General features: G+C 42.4%; 1 protein-coding gene across 1 annotated transcript in view; it reads right to left on the minus strand.

Moving 5' to 3' along the window:
- Positions 1-1,458: 1,458 nt before the first annotated feature.
- The window catches only part of LOC125554672, a 92,137-nt gene continuing 72,153 nt past the window's right edge, over positions 1,459-21,442 (minus strand). The window contains exons 2-6 of the mRNA XM_048718155.1: positions 3,562-3,767; positions 3,468-3,507; positions 3,203-3,388; positions 3,041-3,076; positions 1,459-1,855 (exon numbers count right to left, since the gene is read on the minus strand). Of these exons, the coding sequence (XP_048574112.1) occupies positions 1,775-1,855; positions 3,041-3,076; positions 3,203-3,388; positions 3,468-3,507; positions 3,562-3,767 (549 nt within the window). The 3' untranslated portion in view covers positions 1,459-1,774. The remainder of the gene's footprint in view (positions 1,856-3,040; positions 3,077-3,202; positions 3,389-3,467; positions 3,508-3,561; positions 3,768-21,442) is intronic.

Genomic DNA, 21,442 nt, shown 5'->3' on the forward strand with positions numbered 1-21,442 from the left:
TTAGAAATATTTTCTCAGAGGATAAAAATACTTAGCTTACGTTGAGTATAGAAGGATGCCCAGATTTTTTGTCATGGCCCCACACAAAAGATGGTGTTTATACAGTGAGGTCGGCATATAATTTTCTGAGAACACTAAACTTTTGGAGTGACAGGAGTACAAATGACAAAGGGGCTATTTCAGATCATAAGATAATGGAGAAAATTTGGAGGAAACTTTGGGCAATCCAATGCCCAAATAAAATGAAGGTAATTATGTGGAGATTCGCCCATAACTGTCTTCCAACAGGCGCTCAACTTCAAGTGAGATCAATCCCCACAAGGTATGATTGTCATTTTTGCAGTAGGGAAGAAACCGTTGAACAATGCTTTTTGCAGTGCCACTATGTTAAAGAAATCTGGAAAGAGCTTAAGAAAGAGTATGCCATTTGTTTGAAACTGAAAAGTTTTACTCACATTAGGCAATGGGTTTTAGAGTGGATACATAACACTACAGATTTTCAATCTATGATTATGGCAGTGGCAATATGGCACATATGGGAAAATAGAAATGCCTACCGTAATGGTGAAGCTTTAAATCATCCTCTTTGTGTGGTGGGAAAGATCAAAGCTTATGTTGAATTTATCAATATGCATTCTTTTAGTTCGACCACTTCCATTAGACGTGAGACCTTGAAGTCAAACCAAAAATGGTCTCCGCCGCCGAATGGGTCAATGCTCGTCAATGTGGATGCAGCGACATTCTCCCAATCTGCAAGAGCGGGCTTTGGTGTGGTAATACATGATCACCGGGGAAGGGTGTAGGCTGCGAATAGAGGTTACTTTGAACGAATTCAAATTCCTGAAGTAGCAGAAGCCATGGCACTTCGTCAAGCATTAATCCTTGCCAATAACCTTGGCATACAGAACATCATGGTAGCATCTGATTGCCTGTCATTGATCAACAAGGTCAAGGTTTAGGTTTTGATAGGTCCCCTATTGAAGCCATAGTCCATGATATTAGAAAAGGTGCCACAAAGTTTGTATCTTGTATTTTTATTCATGTCAATCGTACTTGTAATGAGGAGGCAGCACATGTTCTAGCGAAATCGGCAGAGCATGATGTTTGGTCCTCCTGGATTAATGAGTTCCTTGATGTAATTAGGACCATTATCTGTAATGAACTAATTATGAATGAATGAAAGGTGTAGCTGCCCATTACCTAAAAAAAATATCCAACACATGTTACTAATAGTAGCAAGTTTCATCCATACATATACATAGTTTCATCAATATTACACAATTTCATCCATAGGTAGCAAGTTTCACAAAGTCAAAACTATCTTATTACAAAGATCTTCTCTGGATCTTCTTCTTTTCTTCCGACCTGCATAACAAAAACACTAAGAAAAAGAGAATGGGTTAGGAGTAGAAATGTAGCATTTCACTTGGTGAAATGCAATACTGTAGGAGCCAGCACTTCAGATCAAGACAATCTTAAATTAGTGTAAAGTTATGACAGATCCGTGCATGTGTACATAAAGCATCCAGCGATGCGAAATTGATGGGATCATGGGAGCCATCTGCTCTAACAAAACAATACACATGACGGCAATTAACCATAGTTGTACGTCCTAGCTACTCTAGCAAATACTCCTACTCTATTGCAATACAGAAGAACATTGTGCTGCTGTAGTAGGTAGAGGAGTAGGAACAACATGCTGCCTGTGGGAAACTGATCCAAGGACGCAACTGGTGGCCGATGGGCTTGGCCGGCGCTGCTCCAGCAAGGGGCGTCACTCCGGCGAGGAGGAGGCCCGTGCAGCGAGGAGGATGCTACTCCCAAGACTCCCATGCATGTCATCCTCAGGATTTACCTAAAACATATAAGCAACAAGGATGAGTACAAAGAATCAGCAAGTTCATAAAGGAATAATAAACAATACTCATATCAATATACCAAGACTCGGTTAACACCATACACGCATTAGTGTTCAACACATATAATGGTGCCCTACATGCCTACATGCTCATCTCATTTCATTGCGTATACCGGTATAGCTTGAGTGAACGCCCGTCGACATCCACTCACTCCAATATGCCCACCAAGGTAGTGCACACCTTCATTCACTATCATCATGTGTGCAAGTATGCAAATGCAAGCATAGTACTTGAATCAACATATCATGGTCATCGCCATCGCCATCGCCATCATAATTAACATCATTGACATGGAAGATATCATATATAAAAATGGAATGTAGAGATTATGCAAGTCATTATCCCATTGTGAACTTGCCTCAACCACGGGGCACAAATTGTGAGGCAAATGGTTCCGAACTCAAAGTACCCACACTTGTCATCAAGCATATATCCCAGTCACAGCAAAGCATGGTCTCAACACATAAGAATATATAATTTAGTGGCGCTCCTACGCACAAGACCCCAGCTCATACGTACGTTATCACATTATAAGTCTTCATATCATCAACGGTGACAAAATCTTAGAGTATAAGTCTAGTTACAATCACCAAGTCAAACGTAAAATTCTGTCCAACATAGTACAATCATCTTAATAATTTCATAGGATTTAGTGTATAACACGAAATCTAACAAATAATATATGTTTAAGCATCTGCAGAATATCCTCTACAATTTTTGTGTTGTGACTTTAATTTAATTAAACCTCTCGCATGGCCTAAACTGCCATACAACAAATTCTGCACCCCAGGAACATAAATTTCGGGACAGAAAACTAAAATGATGGCTGCTCTCAATCCGTACATCCAAACGAAGCAAATAAGTACTCTACGGAAACCTTGGAACTTTATCTAAAACTTATGTAAAGGGGCCAACTCTAAATTATAGGCATAGCTAACTCATTTTTTAGATAGAAGCTTGCTGTCCAGAACTGTCAGGCACTGCAGTTTTTAACTGAACCAAGTTCGGTGATGTACAGCAAGGGAAAACCAGTGTACAAGAGCATTTCTAATCCTCACGTGTAAGATAAAACAGAATTATAACTTCCAAACTAACTCCTCTCCCCAGGTTTAATTGCTTACACGCATATAGACATGTTCCTCAAGCTGTTGGCATACCTGAACAGGCAAAACAGGCCACATCAAACAATCCAGCCAAGATGCTAACCCACCTACAGGAACTATGTTGCTCCAGCGCTAAAGATCGAACCAAGAGTGACACAAGGAGTTGGAGAAGCAACAGACCGGAGGTGGGCCGATGGCCAGCAGCAGCCCGTGCTCCGTTGGCAGCAGCGGCGGCCACGACGACGCAAGGAGCAGGGGAGTGGGAGCAGCCTCCACATGGCAGCGACCACGACGAGAAGCGGCGCCAAGAACAGCTGCAATCTCACAGCGATGGCAATCACGCCACCAGCAGCAGCGACCTGACGGCTGCGGCCTCCAATGGATAAGATGAGAGGAAGACTTGGAAAGGGAAATAGAAGGAAAACTGGGCTTGAGCACAGCGTACAGCGGCGCAACGGGCGCGAGGCAGCGTGGGGCGGCGGCGGCGACGCGGGCTGGGCGCAGAGAAGCTCGGTGCTCGGCTCCCATGGCGGCGGCGGATCTCGAGGTCGGAGCGACCGGCGACGAGGCTTCCGCGGCTGGGCGGCGAGCTTGTGGGGAGGTGGCGGCGCGTGATGCGACGCAGGCAGTAGCGCGAGGCGGCGGGGCTCCTGGGGTCCGGTGAGGTGGCGGCGCGCACCGGCGGGCGGAGGCGAGGTGGCGCAGCGGCGCGGGGTCGAGGGAGGCGGGGTCGGGCGGCACTCGGCTATGGGGTAGGGGCGGATCCGAGAGAGGGCATATAGATAGAGGAGGTGGCGGCAACGGTTTTTTTATACCTGCAAAAAAAATAGCCCCCTCTTTGCCGTGTGCCAGGAGATGGCAAAAAATCTTTGTCGTATGCCAGAAAATGGCAAAAAGAGGGTGGAACGTTACAGTGTACTGGCATCCGTTGGCACCTATACCAGCAGACGGCAAAGAAATAACAGATGGCAAAGACCTTTGCCGTCGCCAGTTCTTTGCCGTCTGTTGTTTGGTAGCTGATGGCAAAGACCTTCTTTGTGGTCCGCAAGCAGACGCCAAAAGACTGGCAGACGGCAAAATCCTTTATTCCAGTAGTGGGCTACATCAACTGCGTTAACCTAACGCTTTCACTTTCGGTCTATGAGGGTACGTGGACACACTCTTCCCCTCTCGTTGCTATGCATCTTCTAGATAGGTCTTGCATGATTATAGGAATATTTTTGAAATTCCATCCTATGTTCCTCAATAATATCGTAGAGTGTGAACCATGAAGAAGTTGGAATACAATAGATATAACACTAATATAAATTTTGAATGAGTTCATAACAGTACTAAAGTGGTGATTTGTTTTATTGTACTAACGGAGCTTACAAGTTTCCTATTAAGTTTTGTGTTGTGAAGTTTTCAAGTTTTCAAGTTTTAGGTAAAGATTCAATGTACTACAGAATAAGGAGTGACAAGAGCCTAAACTTGGGGATTCCCAAGGCACCCCAAGATAATATTCAAGGACAACCAAGGAAGTAAGCTTGGGCATGCTTCGGATGGCATCCCCTCTTTCATCTTTATTCATCGGTAACCTTACTTTGAGCTATATTTTTATTCACTACATGATATGTGTTTTGCTTGGAGCGTCATTTTATTTTATTAGGATTTGCTTGTTGTTTGAATAAAATATTAAGATCTGAAATACTTAAATGAGATAGAGTCCTCACATAACTAAATAATTATTTGACTACTCATTGATCTTCACTTATATCTTTTTAGATTAGTTTGTCATTTATTCTCGTGCTTCACTTATATCCTACGAGTAACTGGTTGAATGAATTGAATATCATAAATCTGAATTTATATATGTTTCATATGCTTATCCCATGGGGAGTAATGACTTCACATATAAGAAGTAGAAGTGGTAAATTTATTGAAATTTAGCAAACATAGTATTGGTCACTTGAACAATTCATGAAAGAATATTAAAGGAAAGAGAGATTTCATATATAAATATACTATCTTGGACATCTTGTATGATTGTGAGCCCCATTAATTATTTTCAAACTTGAGCAAATTAGTTGAAGTTGGACAAGGAAGACAACATAATGAGTTATGCTTAGGTATATTTGTATAGAAGTTGTATTGATATGGATCCTCCAACATGTGGTGCTTGCTATTAGAATCTTTTGCTAGCCAAAATTTCTGTACTAAGCGGGAATACTGCTTGTGCATCCAAAATCCTTAAACCAAGTTTCTTCCATGAGTGTCCACTATATCTACCTATATGCGGTATTTACCTGTCATTCCAAGTAAATTTGCATGTGCCAAACTCTAAACCTTCAAATAATAATCTGTTTGTATGCCCGAATCGCTTATCTAGCGACTGGGGGCTATCAGTATCTTCCATGCTAGGTGGGTTATTCTCATGATGAGTGGACTCTGCTCATCATTCACGAGAAAATGGCTGATGGCCGGGATGCCTAGTTCCATGCTCAAATCAAATCAAAATATGATTGCAAACAAAACTCCCACAGGATTGTTGATAGTTGGACAATACTTGTTGTTTCGGACCAGCCGTGGAATATGCTTGTTGGTGGTGGGGGAATAGAAACTTTACGAGGAAGTAACAGGGAAATATTAGAATACCTCGACTACCTAACTCTTTCATTTCTTGAGTAACAGAAGCAGAGGCAGAAGAATGCCTTCTGGAGTCAAAAGCCCACACCGAACAAGCAATATGTCATTTGCTTGATGTACCAGCCAAGCCAGTTCTTTTTTTCTAAGTTCCCTTATCCTTAGCACAAAAGTAAAAAGAAAATGAAATAGAGTTTGTATTTGCAAATGCTCGGGTAAATCATGCTTTTGTTATGCGAGGAAAGTGAAAGGAAAGAGGGAAAGGGAGACATTGGGCAATCCGGAATAGATGAAATCACTGTTTTTTCTCCTTGTAATATGTCCGGTTACATTCCAAAGATGAATCAGACCAGGGCTTTTTGACCATCTTTGAGTCATAGCGAGACGGCTCTATCTCTTTTCACAAGTACAGCCATAAGTGCAGTTGCGGGCGTCAACGATCAGCAGTGACAATAAAAAAGTTGTTTTATCTTTTTTCACTTTTTGAGGTGTTTTGCCTAGTCTGAATTTCCCCTTCTTCTATTTGATCAAGATGGATAGCAAAAAAGCATCTTATTCTTCAGTGTTGAGATAGAGTGACTGTAGACCCTCTTCTCTCTTTTAGTTAGCCTTACTTATTCCAATTCCTAATCTATACCATAAAGCAAAGCCCTTTTTGTGCAAGGTTCTCTTGATGACTTTATTTGAAAACGGAATCCAAATATCAACAAAAAGATGAAAGGAAAGTCTTGTCGATATGAATTGATCTTCAAGCCAATGACAATGCTTCGATTTCATGTGAGCCCACGACCCCTCGATCGCTCTCAGAGTCAAATAGGCCCAAACCGGGTTGTGAGCTCAATGAAAAAAAAACTATTTTTTGAAATTGCCTGCAAAACCTCCTTGCGAGCGTTAGCGCCATCTCCCGATGGATATTTTTTGCGCATCTCCAATAGCACATTTCATCGGAAAAGGATCGAACAGGAGTCATCGCATCGTTTCTGGATCTTCGATACCAACCTCTCCATTAATATTGATACTCACTGCACGTCCTTCTACCACTTGTTTAATCCAACCTCTCCACTTCTCACTAAAGAAAACCCTTTTTAAGAAAAACCTCTTGTAGAAAATCCCCAGGCGTCCTTGAAGTGAACATAGCTCCTTAAGGTTTTTAGGAGGAGGCATTTCGAGTATGGCCTTGATTTTACTCAGGTCGATTTCTATTCCCCGATGTCGAATGACAAAGCCTAGGAATTTGTCTGATGAGACCATGAAGGCGCACTTGAAAATGTGTCTAGCATGGAAGATAGTGAGAACTCTTGGTTGTTATGTTGACAATGAAAGCATACCTCTCAAAATTATTTTCATCTCTATTTTAAAAGCTTCGAGCTTTCGCACCTCTGCAAATCCCTGCTTCCCTTTGCGAAGGGCCTATCTTTTACTTTTATGCAAGAGTCAGTAGTACTCCTTCTCATTCCAACCTACTCTTTAGTTGGCAAGCATCATGTGATGGGGAAAGATCTAAGCATATATGTTCATTCAAATATATTTGATCATGAATTATTATTATTGACAATTATCTATATGATAAGTAAGTTGGGAGGCGAAACATTAAGCCCCTATCTTTCTCTGTGTTCAATGGATGATATTTGTTCTAAAAATATGCTTTGAGCGGTAGCAATCATGAAAGACTATATGATAGTTGACGGGCAGGCCGCCCCTACTCCGGTGGACTAACGCCACCGACAAATGTAGCGACCAGACCTCAAACAGTCTGATCTCTGTGCTCCGGTGTCATCCCTGGATCAGTAATGCTGACACCACACCGTACTCGGAAGATTTATAACAGAGTAGCAATCACACACTTATTACATCGAGTGTCTCAAAAGAGAACTTATTACAATAAACATGGCTTAAGGCCATCTAATAACGATAACAGCGGAAGGCTTGGAAGATAAGTGAGTCCATCAACTCCAACGGCATCACTGAGTATAGAACCACGACCTAAAACTCCTTAATCATCGTCTGAAAAGTCTGCAACATTAACGTTGCAGCCCGAAAACGGGTCAGCACATGGAATATGCTGGCAAGGTAACACATAGAGAATAATGGAATGCAACAGCTATACTATATGCATATTTGGCTGGTGGAAAGCTCTATGGTTACTGTTTTTGCGTAAAGCCAATTTTTCCCTACTTCAAAGGAATAAATTAATTACTATCATGGTGGTTGTTAAACATTGAGAATGGTTGACAGCATTCTCAATCCCAATTAAGTAGCATCATTAAAAACCATCAAAATTAATTTAGAGTAACATGGTGATATTCACATGATAATCCAGGTACTAGATACTCAAGATGTCCATAACCGGGGACACGGCTAACCATGATTAGTTTGTTACACTCTGCAGAGGTTTGCGCACTTTTCCCCACAAGACATGATCGCCTCCGTTTGGTTTCTCGCACTACATGGTGTTTGGGAAGACGGATGACCGAGACATAGTCTTTCAGAAGCGCTAGCACCTTACGATCGGGTAGACCGTACCACCTACATCCCCTACATCTGCTAGTCTACCACTATAAGAGTTCGCACAACTTAGTCAACTATGCTAGAGCCCATAATGGCTTGTGGCTGCACACGGAAGTTTCTAGTATGAATAATCTCATGATCCCTTTGAGCCTGGGTGGCGGTCCAAAGAAAACAGGCAAGTCCTGGAAACCCCAGGTGCCTCAATCCACCCAGATGTGTGTTAGGTTGCCACCTTAGATAAACCATTAATTATCAATCTCACATCTGTCATGGATATCACTCACCCAATCCACGTCTACTAGTATAGCATGGCATAATAAGCAAACGTAGAAGTAACTCCCAAAGGATTGATAATAAACAGGTAATAGGTACTACCTCATCTACTTCCCATCCCACAATTTAATTAGATCCTAATCATGCAATGTGTGAGGATTGATCTAATGCAATAAAACTGGGTTGTAGAAAAGGTATGATCAAAGTGTTACTTGCCTTGCTGATGATCCGCGTAACCTAGAGATTCAACGTAATAGGCGGCGCACTCCGGATATTCTATCGCAGACAAACAACAAGCATACAATAAGTACTCATCTAATGCATAGGTAAAACTCAAATAGAAGATCTAACCAGAAAGTTCAACTTAAGAACCCTAGTTGGCAAAAAGAATCAAATCGAACGAAGCAAAAGAAATCAAACGGCGAAAGAAAACAACTTCGTTCTAGCAATCTGGATCTAGGGCAAATTTTACAGTAGCAAAAACTTGTTTAAGTTGATTATTCGGAAAGAGGGTTTCGAGACGAAACTCCAGGCGCTTGAATCGCCTGATTCCGATAAACGAGCAAAAAGTTATACTAAAACGAAAATCGGATCAGAAATCGCGATCAGAAAATAACCGCGGAAAATCCGACGAAAAAGACAAACGACGAACAGAATTATTATTTTTTTCTAAAAAAAACTGCACGGAAAACGAGGCGGCGGCGAACCTCGAAAGTCGCGCAGCTCCGGCGGCGGCGGCTGGGGCGGCGGCTAGCTAGGGTTTGGGGCTGGTGGCTGGGCTCCTCCTCTCGGGCTTCGGCGCCTTATAAAGGCCCCCGGCCAGCGGTGTCCTGGCCGGTTACGGCCCGTAGTTGGTTCGCGTTTTTTTTTTAAAATCCGCTCAGAAGAAAAATAAAAAGAAATACTAAACGGACTCCAAAAATCACGAAATAAATTTTGCCGGGTTTCTAAAATCAAGCCCGATAAAGTGAACATTTATCTAGGCCCAAACTACAACTTTGAAAACGCGCATTTTTCTTAAATTCAAATAAAATACCGAAAAACTCCGAAATAAAACTTATTTGATTTTTTTATTAAATCCTCAATATTTCTATATTTTGGGAAAGTCATTTTATTCCCTCTCTCATATTTTTGTAATAGAAATAATTGATGATAAAATAAATAAAATCAAATGATCTTGTTTACATAATTTGAGAAAACTCAAATACGTAAATAACGAAATCCCCAACTCTCTCCGTGGGTCCTTGAGTTGCTTAGGATTTTTTAGGATCAAAACCAAAAGCAAAATAAAATATGATATGCATGATGACCTAATGTATAACATTCCAAATTGAAAATTTGGGATGTTACAAACCTACCCCCCTTAAGATGAATCTCGCCCTCGAGATTCGGGTTGGCTAGAAAATAGGTGAGGGTGGTCTTTGAGCAAATCTTCCTCTCGCTCCCAGGTGGCTTCATCCTCCGTGTTGTGGCTCCACTGAACTTTGCAAAACTTAATAACCTTGCTACGAGTAACTCGGCTGGCAAACTCAAGAATCTTGACTGGTTTCTCCTCATAGGTCAAATTGTTATCCAACTGAATTGCTTCTAATGGCATTGTGTCTCTCAAAGGTATGTCAGCCATCTCCGCGTGACACTTCTTCAACTGAGAAACGTGAAACACATCATGCACTCCTGCCAATCCTTCTGGCAATTCCAACTTGTAAGCTACTTCTCCCATACGCTCCAAAACTCGATATGGTCCCATAAATCGTGGTGCTAACTTCCCCTTAACTCCAAATCGCTTAATCCCTCGAAGTGGGGATACTCGAAGATAAGCTCTGTCTCCGACTTCGTAAACTGTCTCCTTGCGTTTAGAATCTGCGTAGCTCTTCTGTCTAGACTGGGCTACCTTGAGCCTATCGCGAATCAACTTTACCTTCTGTTCAGACTCTTTAATCAAATCTGGTCCAAACAACTGGCGGTCTCCAACTTCGTCCCATGACAACGGTGTCCTGCACCTTCTTCCGTACAAAGCTTCGAAAGGTGCCATCTTCAAACTGGTCTGATAACTATTATTGTAAGAAAACTCTGCATATGGCAAATTATCGTCCCAACTAGATCCATAATCTAGTGCACAAGCTCTCAGCATATCTTCCAAAATCTGATTGACTCTCTCAGTCTGTCCATCTGTCTGCGGGTGAAAAGCTGTACTGAATTCTAGCCTAGTACCCAAAGTCTCATGCAACTGCTTCCAGAACTTTGAGGTAAACTAGGTTCCTCTATCCGATACGATGCTCCTCGGAACTCCATGCAAACATACGATCCTGGTCATGTATATCTTTGCCAACTTAGCACTAGTGTAAGTGGTCTTTACTGGGATGAAATGAGCTACTTTCGTCAATCGATCGACTACAACCCAAATCGAGTCATAGCCAGAACGAGTCCTTGGCAATCCCGTGATAAAATCCATGCCTAGCTTATCCCACTTCCATTCGGGTATCGGCAATGGTTGCAACAATCCTGCTGGCTTCTGATGTTCTGCCTTTACTCTCTGACATACATCACAAACTGCTACATACTCCGCAATATCCTTTTTCATTCCGGTCCACCAGAAAATATCCTTCAAATCCAAATACATCTTGGTATTTCCTGGGTGAATCGAGTACGGTGAATCATGGGCCTCTTGCAAAATCAACTTTCTAATCTCCGGGTTATTGGGCACGTAAACACGGTCTTCAAACCATAGGGTGTCGTGCTCATCCTCACGAAATCCTTTAGCTTTTCCTTTGCTCAGTTTCTCCTTTATAGCGGCAATCTCTTTGTCAGTTTTCTGAGCTTCTCTGATTTTGTCCATCAAAGTTGACTGAATCTCTAGTGCTGCTACATAGCCTCTCGGAACTATTTCCACACATAGTTCACGAAGATTTTCTGCTAACTCCTTGGGTATTTCTCCCGTCATTAGCGTATTGACACGGCTCTTGCGGCTTAATGCATCAGCTACTACATTAGCCTTCCCAGGATGATAATGCAATTTCATATCATAATCCTTGATAAGCTCCAACCATCTCCTTTGTCTGAGGTTCAACTCCTTTTGCGTGAAAATATACTTCAAACTCTTATGATCCGTGTACACCTCACAATGATTTCCAATGAGGAAATGTCTCCATGTCTTCAGCGCATGCACTACGGCTGCTAACTCCAAATCAGCGTAGCATAATTCAATTCATGGGGCTTTAGTTGTCGTGAAGCATACGAAACAACTCTCCCTTCCTGCATAAGCACTGCTCCAAGTCCTCGACGTAAAGCGTCGCAATACACCTCATAATCCTTGGTTTGATCTAGCAAAATCAACACTGGTGAGGTCACCAAACGTTTCTTCAACTCCTGGAAACTTGCCTCACACTCATCAGTCCATTTGAACTTAGTATCCTTCTTCAGCAACTCCGTCATAGGCTTTGCAATCTTTGAGAAATTCTCAATAAATCTCTGGTAGTATCCTGCGAGTCCAAGAAAACTCCGGATCTCTCCAACTGTTGTTGGTGCTTCCCACTTGGTCACGATTTCAACTTTAGCGGGATCTACTGCTATACCTTCTCCGGATATAACGTGTCCGAGGAATCCTACTTCCTTCAACCAAAATTCACATTTGCTGAACTTGGCATATAACTGATGTTCTCTGAGCTTTCCAAGTACCAAACGCAAATGCTCCTTATGCTCCTCTTCATTCTTCGAATAAACCAGGATATCATCAATGAACACTACGACGAACTTATCCAAAAACTCCATAAACACTTTGTTCATCATGTTCATAAAATAGGCAGGCGCGTTAGTCAGTCCAAATGACATAACCGTATACTCATATAGTCCATATCTTGTGGTGAAAGCTGTCCTAGGTATATCCTGTTCTCGAATCTTCAACTGGTGGTATCCTGATCGCAAATCGATCTTGGAAAACACTTTAGCTCCTTGCAATCGATCAAATAGATCGTTGATCATTGGTAGTGGGTACTTGTTCTTGATTGTTACTTCGTTCAATCCTCGATAATCAACAACCATCCTTAACGATCCATCCTTCTTTTCCACTAGAAGTACTGGCGATCCCCAAGGCGAAGAACTTGGGCGAATATATCCCTTATCCAGTAACTCCTTAATCTGCTTCTTAATTTCCACCAAATCTTTTGCTGGCATCCTATATGGTCTCTTCGATATTGGCCCAGTGCCTGGCAATAGCTCAATCAAAAACTCAATGTCTCTATCCGGTGGCATGCTTGGCAACTCTTCGGGAAATACATCAGGAAAATCCTTTACCACTGGTACTTCCTCCTGCACAACTCCTGTTAGGCAATTTACTTGTGTCCTTTTTGGTACATGCCGGGATACATACTTGATCCTTCTCCCTTCTGGTGTGGTAAGCAAAATTGACTTACTAGCACACTCAATATTCCCTTTATACTTTGATAACCAATCCATGCCTAATATCACATCCAATCCTTGAGATTCCAATACTATTAGGTCTGAGGGAAAAACATAGTTACCAATCCTTAATGGTAACCGATCACACCATAAACTTGCCACATACTCTGCTCCTAGCGAGGTTACTAACATGGGTGACCTAAGGGCTTGGGTTGGTAGGTTATACTTATCCACAAATCCCCTTGAGATGTATGAATGCGATGCACCAGTATCAAAAAGAACGAGTGCAGTAAATGACTTAACCAAAAACTTACCTATTACTGCATCGGGCTGAGCTTCAACCTCCTCCACGCTAACGTGGTTCACCTGTCCCCTGTTGAAAGGGTTCGGCTTCTTCCCAGAACTTCCATTGCCATTTTGGCCTTCAGGACATTCATTTGTAAAATGTCCTGGCTTTGAACACTTATAGCAAGTGACATGACTCAAGTCCTTCTTGGCTGGGGTCGATGGGGTGCTGCGGTTATGGCCATTGCTTCCTCCATTCCCATTCCCATTCTTGGTGCCATTGTGATTGTGCGAGCTACCTACTCCATGGGTATGCCGAAAATGTCCTCCTGGTCTAGGGGTAAAATGAGGCTTTTGCTGAGCTCCTGAATTATACTTTCCTTGTCCATACTTCCTCTTGCGGTTCTCAATTTGCTGCTGCTTCCCTTCAATCATAAAGGCACGATCTACCAACTCCTGGTAGTTGTTGAAGGTGGCTACCATCAACTGCATACTCAACTCATCATTCAGTCCTTCCAGGAATTTCTCCTGCTTAGCTGCATCCGTAGCAACGTCATCTGGGGCATAACGTGCTAGCTTACTAAACTCCTCCACATACTGGCCAGCTGTCCGTCCTCCTTGGCGCAAGTTACGAAACTCACGCTTCTTCATGGCCATTGCTCCTACTGAAACATGGGCTGTACGAAAAGCTTGCTGAAACTGGTCCCATGTGACAGTGTTGACTGGGAAGGTGGCTGTGAAATTCTCCCACCAAGAGGCTGCGGGTCCTTCTAACTGGTGTGCGGCAAACTTAACCTTCTCCACATTTGTGCATCCTGCTGTGGTCAACTCCCTAGATATCTTGCGGAGCCAATCATCTGCTACTATCGGCTCGGTGCTACTGGAAAACACCGGCGGATTCAGCCTAAGAAAACGGGCTAAGTGGTCAACAGGTGGTGGTGGTGGTGGGTTGTTGTTGTTGTTCCCCTGATTCTGATTCTGAACTAGCAACTGCATCAAGGTGTTCTGCTGCTGGATCAACTGAGTGAGCTCCGGCGGAAAGGCAAATCCGGGGTCACGTCTCGGAGGCATCTGAGGGTTTAGAAAAGATGAGATATAAGAATAGAGGGGGTCTAAAGGGAAAACACTACCCATATGCACATGAGGCAAAAGCACACAATTCACTTCAATCAATCAAACAAGGCATACAATCGATCTAGCTATCGCAAGAGTGCTCGGACTACTATATTTACATGGTGGACTACTACTACTGATGAGGTGGTCTACTAGAAATATTCTACGGTTGTAGACTCCATGATATCTGCTCCTGCTTCATCAACATAGTCATCATCGCTACTTTCTGCTTCCGAGTCGGTGGCGTCAATGATGATGTAGTCTTCCGGGCTAATCTCCTTGGGTTCTTCGTCTTCATCTACTGGTGTCGGGCCTCCCATAAATATGCCAATCTTCTTGATCAGATCGTCATTCTTCTCCACCAATACTTCAATTTCTTCTTCATAACCTTCGCGTGTAGCCTTGAGTTCTTCCTCCAGTTCCTTGATTCTAGTCTTAGCCTTCTTCAGATCTATCATGTCGGCGCACATCTGATTCTCCTGTCGTCGAATGTGCTGGTTTAATTCCTGAATAAAAGCTGCAATTGATCTATCTTTCCTGGTGCTGATCATCTCCCAGTGTTCATCTTGGCGCCCACAAATCTGGTAGATAGTATCCTTAAGATCCTTGCGGTAGACTTCTCCAATGCGTCCCCATGGCGATGTGAGCTGCCATGCTCTTTCCTAGACTCCAAGTTGGTGCATCAAAAGAAAACTCTATGGGCTCAGTGACTGGCATGAACGTCCTTCCTGGAACTTGAACTTGTATCATCCAGCGCTCTTCTTCAGGTAAAGTGGCGTTGTAGATTCCCGTGAAGCTTGGTATTCCTATGTTCAGGTATCTAGTGACTTCCTACAAGTGGCGTCCAAAGGGTGTATCTTCATCTGGTTGGGTGAACTTGTTCCTTGCATCCGCCATCCTAAAGAGTAGAAAAGATGAGAAGTCAGAAGAGAAGAGAGTGATCTAGTGGTCTAGGTCTTTAGCTTAGTGGTCGTGTCCTACAGTCAGCGTGTGCTCTGATACCATCTCTGTAGCGACCAGACCTCAAACAGTCTGATCTCTGTGCTCCGGTGTCATCCCTGGATCAGTAATGCTGACACCACACAGTACTCGGAGGATTTATAACAGAGTAGCAATCACACACTTATTACATCGAGTGTCTCAAAAGAGAACTTATTACAATAAACATGGCTTAAGGCCATCTAATAACGATAACAGCGGAAGGCTTGGAAGATAAGTGAGTCCATCAACTCCAACGGCATCACTGAGTATAGAACCACGACCTAAAACTCCTTAATCAATCGTCTGAAAAGTCTGCAACATTAACGTTGCAGCCCGAAAACGGGTCAGCACATGGAATATGCTGGCAAGGTAAACACATAGAGAATAATGGAATGCAACAGCTATACTATATGCATATTTGGCTGGTGGAAAGCTCTATGGTTACTGTTTTTGCGTAAAGCCAATTTTTCCCTACTTCAAAGGAATAAATTAATTACTATCATGGTGGTTGTTAAACATTGAGAATGGTTGACAGCATTCTCAATCCCAATTAAGTAGCATCATTAAAAACCATCAAAATTAATTTAGAGTAACATGGTGATATTCACATGATAATCCAGGTACTAGATACTCAAGATGTCCATAACCGGGGACACGGCTAACCATGATTAGTTTGTTACACTCTGCAGAGGTTTGCGCACTTTTCCCCACAAGACATGATCGCCTCCGTTTGGTTTCTCGCACTACATGGTGTTTGAGAAGACGGATGACTGAGACATAGTCTTTCAGAAGCGCTAGCACCTTACGATCGGGTAGACCGTACCACCTACATCCCCTACATCTGCTAGTCTACCACTATAAGAGTTCGCACAACTTAGTCAACTATGCTAGAGCCCATAATGGCTTGTGGCTGCACACGGAAGTTTCTAGTATGAATAATCTCATGATCCCTTTGAGCCTGGGTGGCGGTCCAAAGAAAACAGGCAAGTTCTGGAAACCCCAGGTGCCTCAATCCACCCAGATGTGTGTTAGGTTGCCACCTTAGATAAACCATTAATTATCAATCTCACATCTGTCATGGATACCACTCACCCAATCCACGTCTACTAGCATAGCATGGCATAATAAGCAAACGTAGAAGTAACTTCCAAAGGTTTGATAATAAACAGGTAATAGGTACTACCTCATCTACTTCCCATCCCACAATTTAATTAGATCCTAATCATGCAATGTGTGAGGATTGATCTAATGCAATAAAACTGGGTTGTAGAAAAGGTATGATCAAAGTGTTACTTGCCTTGCTGATGATCTGCGTAACCTAGAGATTCAACATAACAGGCGGCGCACTCCGGGTATTCTATCGCAGACAAACAACAATCATACAATAAGTACTCATCTAATGCACAGGTAAAACTCAAATAGAAGATCTAACCAGAAAGTTCAACTTAAGAACCCTGGTTGGCAAAAAGAATCAAATCGAACGAAGCAAAAGAAATCAAACGGCGAAAGAAAACAACTTCGTTCTAGCAATCTGGATCTAGGGCAAATTTTACAGTAGGAAAAACTTGTTTAAGTTGATTATTCGGAAATAGGGTTTCGAGACGAAACTCCAGGCGCTTGAATCGCCTGATTCCGATAAACGAGCAAAAAGTTATACTAAAACGAAAATCGGATCAGAAATCGCGATCAGAAAATAACCGCGGAAAATCCGACGAAAAAGACAAACGATGAACAGATTTTTTTTAAAAAAAATGCACGGAAAACGAGGCGGCGGAGAACCTCGAAAGTCGCGCAGCTCCGGCGGCGGCGGCGGCTGGGGCGGCGGCTAGCTAGGGTTTGGGGCTGGTGGCTGGGCTCCTCCTCTCGGGCTTCGGCGCCTTATAAAGGCCCCCGGCCAGCGGTGTCCTGGCCGGTTACGGCCCGTAGTCGGTTCGCATTTTTTTTAAATCCGCTCGGAAGAAAAATAAAAAGAAATACTAAACGGACTCCAAAAATCACGAAATAAATTTTGCCGGGTTTCTAAAATCAAGCCCAATAAAGTGAACATTTAGCTAGGCCCAAACTACAACTTTGAAAAACGCGCATTTTTCTTAAATTCAAATAAAATACCGAAAAACTCCGAAATAAAACTTATTTGATTTTTTATTAAATTCTCAATATTTCTATATTTTGGGAAAGTCATTTTATTCCCTCTCTCATGTTTTTGTAATAGAAATAATTGATGATAAAATAAATAAAATCAAATGATCTTGTTTACATAATTTGAGAAAACTCAAATACGTAAATAATGAAATCCCCAACTCTCTCCGTGGGTCCTTGAGTTGCTTAGGATTTTCTAGGATCAAAACCAAAAGCAAAATAAAATATGATATGCATGATGACCTAATGTATAACATTCCAAATTGAAAATTTGGGATGTTACAACAAAGTGGAACCGAAGGAGCAAGGATCACGAGTAGCCTATGGACTGAAACTCACTGTGAATGGTTCGACACAAACGACATGTTTGGAAGGGCAATGACAGTCAACATCTTATAGCCCCCTATTGTGATAAAAATAAAAGATCAAGGCTTCGGTATGAACAACTGAATTGTTAGCAATGTACAGTCAACATCATTTTGTTTTGAATTTTTTTTGAACTTATTAAGTTTCTATGTATGAACGTACAAAGTTTGCAAGCATGAACTTTTTGCTATGGGAAAACTGAAACATGCATATACGCACTAAAGACTCTGCCTGCTGAGCATAGTATGATAGAAAAATGAAGCAACAAGTTACTGAGATTATCTACCAATAGTACATGATGTCTGACTGAAATATGCAAAAGACAAGTCACAGTGATGAACTTATAGTTCCGTTAGTTAGCCAAGCTTCACATGTAAATAGTTGAAGTGAATCTGTGGCACTAATCAACATCATGATTCAGCGTTGACTGGTCAGAACATTTTTGTTTAGCTGTATTCAGTAGAGGAGAACATGAAAATAGAAATCACCGACCTGATCGAGCATTGAAAACTTTCTGTCTCTATTCAATATAAGTTATTAGAAAGTTTGAACACATAAAACTACTATAGCTCAAACTATGATGCGCATCTTCAAATCATCTCATACTATAGGAAGACCATGAAAAAACAGATGTAATTGGATTTACGACCGGCAAGTAGATGAACTGAACAGAATACAAATACCATGTTGTGCTATACCAAGAACTTGGAAACACAAATGAAATTGAATTTATGATCGGCAAGTAGATGAACTAAAACAAAATACAAAGATACATGAAAACATGAATGGGGAAGGCAAGAACTCATTGCTACGTCATTGAACGGCCTCATCTATCGGCAGTGAACGGACTATGGCACCGGCGGTGAACGGCCTGGGAGCTGCGGTGGCGTGAGGGTGGATAGGGGCATTTGCATCAGGAAACTCACGAAATAAGCTTACCACCGTGTGGCGCCAGGCAACAAAGATTCGCAGTCTTTGAACTGAAATTAAATCAAGAAATTGAATTGAGTGTGTGACGAGATAGTTAATGTGAAATTGAACTGAGTGTTTCACATCACTCTACAGCACACCAATGCGCACACACGACCAGTAGTGAAAATCACCATTGTGCATCAACAAGCTCGGGGGGCTCAAATCTCCATGGCACGGGAGCAAATTGCCAGCAATATTTTATTAATTCGGCCCTTGGTGTCGGATGGATCTTCACTTGTGTAATTACCTGCACAAGGATTAGCAGACCAACATTTGAGCACACACTGAAACACTTTGATCCTACATCTTAGATCGAACCATGTAGGACATGAGTATAATACAGCTACCACATTAACATTTTAGAAAACAAGATGGGATCGAACTTGAAGAGGAAGACTAGCTGAATTGAGAAAGTAAACTGATTTGTCACATTATGTTAAAAAATAATGCAAACATTTCATTTTTTACAGTAGGCCTTTTGGCATTTTCAACTGTAGTTCAATGAAAATATACCAAACACAAACTTTTCCAATCATAGAACTGCAGAAATATAGGAAAGTTGAACTATTGTATTTCTATGGTGCACTACACATAATTAATAATTTGAAAAATGCTTATCTTATCTCACTGAACTGGTCACACCTTCACTGGAGTTTGCTTGGAGGTGCAGGAACTTTGACATGCACGGTTCTGCACGTTGAACTCCTAGCAATCTCACGCCTCTGCAAGCCATTGAGCAGCTGAGAGGAGGGAGCTGCTCCACCGGCTAGTGTGTATTGTGACGCTGGGCTACCAGAGCTGTGCATGGATAGGCTCGACGGTGAGTGCACAGGCTATAACTATATGCATGTATGGCTGGTGGAGGCTCTATGGTTATCATTTTGCAGAAAGCTAGTTTTTTTCCTACAGCAAAGGAATATATTTTATTTAACTACGAAGTTGGTTGATAAACATTGAGAATGGTAACCCCATCTCAATCACAAATAATAATCAATAACCCAACAAATTAATTAAGGTAGAGTGATGAGATCAACATAATAATTCAAGCACCAGATACTCAAGATGTCCATAACCGGGGACACGGCTAACCATGATTAGTTTGTACACTCTGCAGAGGTTTGCGCACTTTCCCACAAGACTCGATCTCCTCCATTATATTTCTCACACTGCATGATGTTTGAGAAACGGATGACCGGGACACAGTCTTTCAGAAGTATTAACTCTTTATGACGGGTAGACCGTACCACCTACAATCCCCTACATGTGCTAGTCTACCACTGAAAGAGGTCACACAACATACTCAACTATGCCAGAGCCCATAATGGCATGTGGCTGTACACGGAAGTTTCCAGCATGAATAACATTATGACCCCTTTGAGCCTGGGTGGCAAACCATCGGATGATCGCACGGATTCCCCGGGATCTCCTTGGACAACACTGGGTTCCCCAGGTGCACACAAACCAGTCCACCCAGATGTGTATTAAAGTAGCCACCTTAAGTTAAACCTCAATTACCAATAATCTCTCACACCTGTCATTAATTCTCTCAAATCCAAACCACGTCTACCAGCATAGCATAGCAGTATAAACATACGTAGTAACTCCCCAGGTTTGAATGCAAGGCAATAGGTTCTACCTCATCAACTACTTCCCAAAACCCACAAGTTATCAAGTCCTAACCATGCAGTGTTTGAGAGTTGAAACTAATGCATAAAAACTGGGTAATAAAGGGGTATGATCAAAGTGTTACTTGCCTTGCTGATGATCTGAAAACCCTAGTGACTCATAGTAGCATGCTTCACACTCCGGAAACTCTATCGTGAACAAACAATAGCATACATAAGCACTCAAGCATAAGATGCATGGTAAAACTCAAAAGAAAAGATCCAAGCTGAAAAGTACAAGAGAAGAGCTTCGATTTGCAAAAAGAATGAATCGAATCGGAGCTACAAAACTCAAACTATGATCAAAAGAAGTTCAAATTCAAATCTGCTTGAAACCAAAGTTTAATTTGTCAAAACCATGTTCAAGTTGATTATCTGGAAAGAGGGGAACAAGACGAAGATTTTGGCGTTGGTTTCACTGGATTTGGACAAAGGAGTAAAATGTAACAAGGGCTTCAGGGACTAATTTGTGATAAAAGTATTCGCGGATAGGTCCCTGGCCAAAAAACCTAACGAACGAATGTTTGCTAACAGAACTAAACTGACGAAAACCGTTCGCTAATACGGATTAACGGGCGAACGTCCACTAATTAGATCTGATCAGAAAAACCAGGAAAACCCTAACCCTAAAAAAACTGAGAGAAAATCGGGAGTAAATCGTGAAGTTTTCTTACCGGTTAACCGGAGAAAAATGCCAGCGACAACAGCAAGTCCGGCGCGGCTCCAGCAATCGGCGGGGCGGGGCTTCGGCGGCAGTGACGGTCGACGGCGGCAGCGGCGCGTAGCAGCAGGTGTTGGCGGGGCGGCAAGGCGCGGCGCGGCTACGGCGACGAGAGGCGGGGCGGCTTCGGGCGGCGGGGTGAGGTGGAGGCGGGGATAAAGTGAGCCACTTTGGTCAAGCGATCAACTACTACCCAGATAGAATTATATCCCGATCGTGTTCTGAGTAATCAAGTGATAAAGTCCATGCCAAGTTTATCCCACTTCCATTCAGGTATTGGCATAGGCTGAAGTAATCCTGCTAGCTTCTGATGTTCTGCCTTCACTCTCTGACATACATCACATACTGCTACATACTCGGCAATATCCTTCTTCATACCTG

The sequence above is a fragment of the Triticum urartu genome, chromosome 4 (assembly GCF_003073215.2).
Source record: "Triticum urartu cultivar G1812 chromosome 4, Tu2.1, whole genome shotgun sequence".
Taxonomy (NCBI): domain Eukaryota; kingdom Viridiplantae; phylum Streptophyta; class Magnoliopsida; order Poales; family Poaceae; genus Triticum; species Triticum urartu.